Genomic DNA, 7980 nt, shown 5'->3' with positions numbered 1-7980 from the left:
AGGCAGCGAGCGAGCGGGCGAGGCAGCGCCAGAGCCCGGCGGACACCATGGAGCTGGCGATGGAGAACCTGGGCAGCCTGCACGGCGTCCCGCACTCGCAGCCCGCCGAGCTCATGAGCCCGGCCCACGGGCGCCAGGGCTCGCACCGCAACCTGGTGCCGCACGCCCGGCCCGCCATGGTCTCCAGCATGGCCTCCATCCTGGAGGGAGGCGACTACCGCGCCGAGCACAGCCTGGCCGCCCCGCTGCACCCGGCCATGAGCATGTCCTGCGAGTCGCCGTCCGGCATGAGCCTGAGCAGCACCTACACCACGCTGACCCCCCTGCAGCACCTGCCGCCCATCTCCACCGTCTCGGAGAAGTTCCACCACCCGCACCACCACCACCACCACCACCACCCGCACCAGCGCCTCGCCGGCAACGTGAGCGGCAGCTTCACCCTCATGCGCGACGAGCGGAGCCTCGCCTCCATGGGCAACCTCTACAGCCACTACCCCAAGGACATGCCGTCCATGGGGCAGCCCCTCTCGCCGCTCCCCAACGGCCTGGGCAGCCTGCACAACGCGCAGCAGCCGCTGGCCCCCTACGGCCCCGGGGGCCACCTGCCCAACGAGAAGATGCTCTCGCCCAACGGCTTCGACTCGCACGCCGCGATGCTGTCCCGGGGCGAGGAGCACCTGGCCCGGGGGCTGGCGGCGCCCAGCTCGGCCATGATGCCGCCGCTCAACGGGATGCACCCGCACGGCCACCACCACGCTCAGCCCGGCGGCTCCCTCCTGGGCGAGCGGGAGCGGCAGGCCTCCGCCTCGGGCTCGCAGCCCGGCGGCTCCGGGCAGGTGGAGGAGATCAACACCAAAGAGGTGGCTCAGCGGATCACGGCCGAGCTGAAGCGCTACAGCATCCCGCAGGCGATCTTTGCGCAGAGGATCTTGTGCCGCTCTCAAGGGACCCTCTCGGACCTGCTGCGGAACCCCAAGCCCTGGAGTAAGCTCAAGTCGGGCCGGGAGACTTTCCGGAGGATGTGGAAATGGTTGCAGGAGCCGGAATTTCAGAGGATGTCCGCGCTCAGGCTCGCAGGTAGGGCACGGCGGGTGTGCGAGGGCACCTGGGAGTCTGGTCCCGAAACCTTCGGGGGTGTCTGGGTGTGCGGCTGCGTGTGTACGTGTGTGCTACCGGCCTGTCACACGCCTGAGGGCCCCCCCTTGCACACGCAGTGCTTGTGCAAGGYGCACACGGGGCAGCCGAGGGAGCCGGGACGCACACGCAGCCCGTGCTCTCCGCCGGCTGCTCGGCATTGGGAAGCGATCGTGTGTGTGCGGCGGGGCGGGTGTTACCAGCTGCTTTAAAGTCTTGAGAAGATAGGGACGGAAATTATATTTAACGCAAATTCCCCCCTCCCCCCCCGCCCCCGGGCCTGCTACAGGCAAATACAGAGATCATAGGTCGCAGGAGCCGGGAATATTAATGCAAGAGGTTGCCCGGTACTACCGGACATTCTGCCCCCACCACCCTGGCTCCAGCCCTGGCTMTTATTTCCCGTTAATCCCGACGGCTGAAGCGGCCCCTTCCCCACGCTGGGGACCCCGGGGCGCTGCTGACACCCTGCCGCCCGCGGCCGCCGGGTCCAGGCTGAGCGGCAGCCCGGCTCCTTCATTTTCCGTTTGGCACCGCCGATCAGTGCCTGCGGCCCGAGCTGTGCTCGGCAAAACCTCCGGCTCCGTCCTCCCGCTGCCCGTTTTCGCCCCTCGGGCCAAAGCGGGTTTCGGCCGGGAAAATGGTGTTGCCTGCATGGGACCAAAAATCGAGACGGGGAGCCCCGGGCAGCGCCCGGCGCTGCGCTCCGGTCCCTCTGCAGGCACCGGCTCCCCCGGGGAAAAGAAGCAAATGTCCCCCCGGTTCCGCTTTGGGGGGGAGCAGGTGCTGCTCCCCAGGACCGCGGGGTGCGCAGCCCACCGCCCGGCTCCGCGCTCGCCCTCGGGGGGGTTTATGCGGCCTCAGGCCGGCTTGGGCCGCAGGGTCAGGGACGTGTCTGCTGGAAAAACGCGTGTTCGCGGCGCAGACACCTGCGGGCCGTGCTGTGGGCGCCGCTGGCTGTTGCAGCGCTGCCGGCTCCGAGGGGGTGGCCCGGCTAAGCGGTCCTCCGCGGTGCGCGGAGCCGCAGGCGCGGCTGGGGTCTGTGTGCGGACGAGCAGAGACAAGGGCTAAGGGCTGGGAGAGGTGTCAGAGCCGAGCGCAGAGGTGCCTGGCTCTTCCTGCGGGATCCCTCCCAGCCCTTCTGCCTCGGGCTCGGCTCATCCCCGCTCCCCGGGAAAGACGGTCCCGGCTCTGCGAACCCAAGCGGGGGTGGCTGTGGGTCATAGGAAGGAGGGGTCATTTTTAAAGAAGTCATAATTCCCCATGGGGCAGAAGGGGCATGGCAGGGTGCGACCCGCCGGGGCACTCCGCACGGCGAGGAGTCCGCCGTTATTTATGGAGGAGAGCAGCGTTCATATGTATTTAGTGTAATTCAGTTGCTCTTTAATTAGGGCAGGGTAGTGGCATCTTTTAGTTCCAGTCGATGCCCTATTGAAAAGCAGTTAATAGAATGCAAATTGTTCCTGGCTTTACAAGGTTCTGGTAAATAAAGATTTAAACACTGCCGCGATCGGCCGTTTAATGCCCCCGTTGTTCGGGCTAATTGAGCGGTGGGTGGCTGATTTCTGACTCGCCAAAACTTAAAATAATACTAGTGGTTACGATGATGAAAATTAACCCGCTTAGCCGGGAGGTGCGGGGAAGTCCGCGCCCGCTGGTCCCGGCTTTCCTGGGCCCGAGGTGGGAGCCTGAACCCGGCGCGGCGGAGGCCGGCAGGGCTCGGCCCTGTCCTCGCTTCCATCACTTCCGTCCTTCGCCCGGTGTCTGGAGAGGTTTATTCTCCCCAAAATGGTTTTTAATCTCTCTGCCGCGACCTTCCCTGTGCCCCAAGGGGCGCTTTGCGCGAGGGGGGAATTTACTTCCGTAAATTGAAATCACCATTTCGTAGGGGCAGTTTGTAATTCTTCGCTTTCCGCGAGGAAAACCCGGCGATGGATTCGGCTCCGTTAAACCACAGCTTCCCCACGCGGGAGCAGGGCCGCGGGCGCCCCGGCCGCCGGGACCGAGCGGCCCGTCGGGGCGGCGCCGCCGGGGGAGCCGCGCTCCGCAACGGCCCCGGTTACCGCGCCGCCCGGACCGGGGGAGCYGCCCCGGCCGCCCCGAGGCCTCCCCGGTCCGACGCCTTTGTTCCCGTCTCCCGGCGCCGCTGCCGCCCCGCTGGGCCCCGGTTTCGTTTCGTTTCTCTCGCCGCGTTTCCGCGCCGAAGGAGCCGCCCTGGGGACCGGCGAGCCGCGGCGGGGAGGCCGGGCGCTCTGCGCGGGGTCAGCCCCGGTGAGCCCCGTCGTGGGGCAGGTTAAAGCCCCTCTGAGGGGCGCCTGGGGGAGCCGAGGTCGGTTTAGAAAGGCCCCTGGCTTTTCAAGGCTGTGGTTTTCCTACTGGGCCGAGTGCGGCCCCGCCGCAGCATACGGGCGTCGGGGGAAGCCGCCGGAGAAGCGGGACCGGGGCCCCGCAGCCGACCGGGCCCGCGCAGGGTCCGCGGGTCCCCGCGGGCGCACGGCGGGGCGCAGCTGGGGAGCCCCGAGTGGCCGCGGGCTCCCTCCGGCCCCGCTCCTCATCCTGAGCGGCTCCCACGCCACGGCCCGTGTGCCAGCCCCCGCGCGTACGGCCTCGGGTTGCCTTTAAAAGCATGATTATATGGAAGAGGGTCAGGTGGGGGGGGCCGTGCCCGGCCTCTCCGATCGATGCAGGCGAATGCCTCCCCCTGATTCACCCCRGGGCCGCCGATCGATCCTGCTCGTCCTTTTATACCGTCTCCAAACGCTGGGAAAGCGCCGCCGCGGAGCAGCCCTGGGCTGGGGGGGGGGGGGGAACCGGAGGGGCCAGGAGGGCTGCGACCCCCGGCCCGGCCCCGGCGAGGCTGAGCCGGGGCTGCGGCAGGAACAGCATCCTGGGAATAGTAGAGTCGCCTCCTCTCCCAGCGCAAGAAAAAAGTGTTTTTCAGACGAGAGAACCCCGGCGGGGGGCACAGCCAGGACGAGGGGCCGCGGGGAGAGCCCGAGCGGGGTCGGCGGGGCCTGAGTCCCGACGGCGCCGGGCCTGGCAGTGTGGCCGCGGCCGAGCCCTGGTACACGGCTCTGCCCGGGGCGCCCGGCCCCGTCGGGACACCCAGCACACGGCTGGTCCTCGCCAGCTTGGCCGCCACGCCGGGCCCGCAGCTCAGGCCATTTGGCCGGGTTCAGGAGTCCATCTGATGTATTAGTTCGAGTCAGTAAATAGAGGATCAATAAACAAGCTGGGCCCCTATAAATGGCAATTGCTGCTTTTCTCTTCTTTCCACTCCAATTCCCCCCTCTCGCCGCCCCATGCACAGATGAACCATTAATTATTCAGCCGGGGCCCTGCCGCCTCCCCGGGCAGCGCAGCAGCCGGGGGGCTACGAGCTGCCCCCCCCCCTCCCCAAAGCCCGCACCTCCCCGCGCCGTCTCCCTCCAGCACCGGGCGGGCAGCGGCTCCTCTCCCCGCGCCGGGCTCCGCACAATAGGGGCGTCTCATTGAGAAACATCTGGGCAACAGCTGGCGGCTGCCCGGCCCGTCCCCTCGGCCCATCCATCTTTCCGCAGTCCCCTCCGCAAGATGCAGCTCCGCAAACTTCGTCCCCCCCCCCCCACCTCCGCGGCCGCCTGCGAGGCCGGAGCCGGTGGGGAGCGAGGTGGGGAGAGCGCCCGGCCCCGCTGCGCGGCCACCGCGGGCGGCACCTCTGGGGTGACCCCCGCAAAGCGCCCTTGGGACCCTGAGCGACACAGCCGGACTGCGACCCCCGCCGGTGCTGCGGGCAGGGGGTTGTCCCCCGACGGGGCTGCTCCTGGGGTGCAAGCGGAGACCTCCCCCCCCATCTCTGCCTTGCCCGGTCCCTCTGTCGGCAGCGCCGGAGCTGCTGGGTGCCCCCGGTGCTAAGGGGGGGGGGGTGCCCGCCCCCTCTTTGATCGAGGGCATTGGCACGGCTCTGCTCGGGGCGCAGGGGACGGGGACCCCCCCCACACCCCACTCCTCGCACGGAGCCTCAAATCTCGCTTCGCCATGTCAAGCCCTCCCCAAAGAGTCCAGTTACCCGTCGGGGGGTGGGGGTGCCCATCCGCCCTCACCTTAATTAGCAATTAGAGGGAGCGGAGCCCCGTGCTCTGCAGCACCCTCAGGCCCCCTGCCCGCAACCACCGTCGAGGGGCCGCAGAAAAGCCCGTGGCTGCGGGCGGGCAGGCAGCAGGGCCGGGCAGGGGCGAGTTGGTCCCCCCGGCCCTGGAGAGGTGCTGCCGGGCTGCCTGCAGCGGAGCTGCTTCGCTCCGAACCTCCAGCCGTGCCCGGCCCCGGCCTCCGGCCCGCGGTGCTGCGGCAGCGCTGCGCGGTGCAGCGCGGCCGGGCGGGCAGGGAGCGGGGCCGGGGGGGCCGCGGGTGGCCGCGCACCCCGGGAGAGATCCCGGATCCAGCGAGCAACGGCCCCGTCTGCGGCCTCCCAGTCTCATCCCCACACGCGGCAGCGCGTTTCAGAGCGATTTCTCCCCCAAGGAACAAGCTTGCCAAAGCTGCTGGGTTTCTTCTTAAAACTGCACAAGCAGAGGAGCGTGCAGAAACGACCCCCCCCACCCGCGATCCCCCCCCCACGATCCTGGTCTCTCCCTGGCGTTTCCCGAGGGAGAGCAAAAGAGGCTCGACGGCATCCGGCTCCGTTTCCATGCGCCTATTTGGGAGCCGTGTGCTCACCTGCGCTCCCATCCTTGCGTGTCCGTGGGTCAGTGGGTGCGCTCCCATCCCTGTGTGTTCCCGTAGGGCAGTGGGTGCGTTTGCGCTCCCCCCCCCCCCTCCCCGGCCCTTCTGGGACGGTTTCTGCCGTTTTAGCACAAAGCACATTTAGGTGGTGACGCCTCCGTCTCTGGCTCYGCTTCCCACCGTTCCCGGCGCTCCCGCTCCCGTGCCCGGCCCCGGGCTCGGCGGGGTCGGGAGGGCCGAGGGGCCGCTGCCCCTGCGGACCTGGGTGTGAAAAACCCCATCCCCGCCACGGATTTATTCATACACCCAGGAACAGAAAATTCACTTGTGATTATTACGGGGGAGGGCGATAACATCGTTGTTTTCCTTTTGCAACACGGTCACTCCTCCATCTCTGCGTTTATTTGTCCTTAACTCGAATTAGCACTTAGCTGATAAATCATTTGGTGTTTTTCCCCTTGCTGCTGCGAGGTGCGTTTCTGCGTGCGAAATCCAGCCGCTTGCATAAAGCATTTGATCCGCGGAGCAGATTTATGGGCCAGTCGATAGGATCCCTCCTCGCAGGAAGCCGGCGCGGGAGGCATTCCCGGCCCTCTACGGGCTCTTCGCCGGTTCCCCGCACGGCTGGAGCCGGCTTGGTGCGATCAGCCCCGGCGCAGGCAGCGCGCTCCGCGGCGAGGCAAAGTCACGCGTGGGCCCGGTCCCACGCGCGAWGCCGCCCGCAGCCGCCCGACGACCGTGTCCACGGTGACAGTCCGCGCACGGCGCCCGCCCGCAGCGGGAATGGCTGTTTCTTAGCCAAAATATTTCCCGTTGCTAGTAGCCAAAAGGAGCCACCGCGGGCAGGGGCGGCCGAGTGGGTCCCGCGGCCGCGTTGCCCCGGAGGGAGCCGAACCCGTCCCCAAACCGGGCCCGGGATGGACCCGCCGCTCGCAACGGGCGAGAGAGGCTTAGCCAAGCAGACGCCAGAATTCGTTTTCTTTTACCTTTACCTTTTCCTTTTCTTTTTTAATTTTCTTTCCTTTTTCTTTTTCTATTCCTATTCTTTCATTTTTATTTCCTTTTTCCTTTTTCATTTTTCGTTTTTCGTTCTTCTCCTTTTCTCTTTCTGTCTTTTTCGAATCCTTTCCCTTTTCTCTTTTCGTTTTTCGTTTTTGTTATTTTTTTCTTTATTCCTTTCCTTTCCTTTCCTTTCCTTTCCTTTCCTTTCCTTTCCTTCCCTTCCCTTCCCTTCCCTTCCCTTCCCTTCCCTTCCCTTCCCTTTCCTCTCCCTTTTCTTTTTTCCATCTGTTTCTCCTTTTCTTTTCTTTTCTTTTCTTTTCTTTTCTTTTCTTTTCTTTTCTTTTCTTTTCTTTTCTTTTCTCACTTTCTCTCCCATTCTCCCCCGAGCGATTCCCCAGTGAAGCACGAAACGGTGTCCCTATTGAAAGAGCAAAACACCCGAAACCCGAGACACCAGCGCGGGGCTGCGACAAGGCAAAGGGCCAGCAAACGCCCGAGACCTTTGGCAAAGTCTAAAATTAATAGTGCTAATTAATACTGCTAACTAATGCTGTTATCTCATACTGCTAACTAATACTAATAATTGCCAGAATAAGGGACAAGAGCGCGCTGCCGCAAAACCCGGGAAATATTTCTCTTCCCTCTTTTTCTTTCCATCTCAGCCCCTCGCAAACGACTTTGGCCCAACAACGGCTCCTTCCCGGGAGCAGCGCGGCGCTGCCGGCCCGCTCCGCTCCGCCCCGCGGCCGCGGACCCCGGGCACCGGCGCTGCCCCGGGCGGCGGCTCCGGCCGCGCAGCCCTGCGCTCCCGGCTCCGCGCCCGGGCCGCGAAAGACGCGGAGAATCCCGGGCCGTTTCGCTGCTTTCGATCCGCGCGGATGCGAGGGGCGATGGGGTAAAAGCCGCCTCCGTAGCGGGGGAGACGTATAGGATCAGGCGCAAATTATTTCGCACCCGTAAAATGGGGGAAAAAGTATTGTTTCGGGCTGGAGATGGGAACCGTTCGGGCTGTCATCCCTCCGCGCACGGGAGGAAACATCCGCCTCAAAAAAAAAAACCAAAACAAAACAAAACAACAGAGGGCAAGAAATCCTTCCCCCCCCCATTGGAAACATTATTTGCATTTGGGAGTTTTCATGTTAA

General features: G+C 65.2%; 1 protein-coding gene across 1 annotated transcript in view; it reads left to right on the top strand.

Annotated features, from left to right (window-relative positions):
* The first annotated feature begins 47 nt into the window (after positions 1–47).
* Positions 48–7980, top strand: part of LOC112971274 (hepatocyte nuclear factor 6-like) — a 32383-nt gene continuing 24450 nt past the window's right edge. The window contains exon 1 of the mRNA XM_026076507.1: positions 48–1077. Coding sequence (XP_025932292.1) covers positions 48–1077 — 1030 coding nt within the window. The remainder of the gene's footprint in view (positions 1078–7980) is intronic.

This window comes from Apteryx rowi, unplaced genomic scaffold (assembly GCF_003343035.1).
Source record: "Apteryx rowi isolate R43461 unplaced genomic scaffold, aptRow1 scaffold_433, whole genome shotgun sequence".
Lineage (NCBI taxonomy): Eukaryota > Metazoa > Chordata > Aves > Apterygiformes > Apterygidae > Apteryx > Apteryx rowi.
This window is presented reverse-complemented; position numbering and strand designations above follow the sequence as displayed.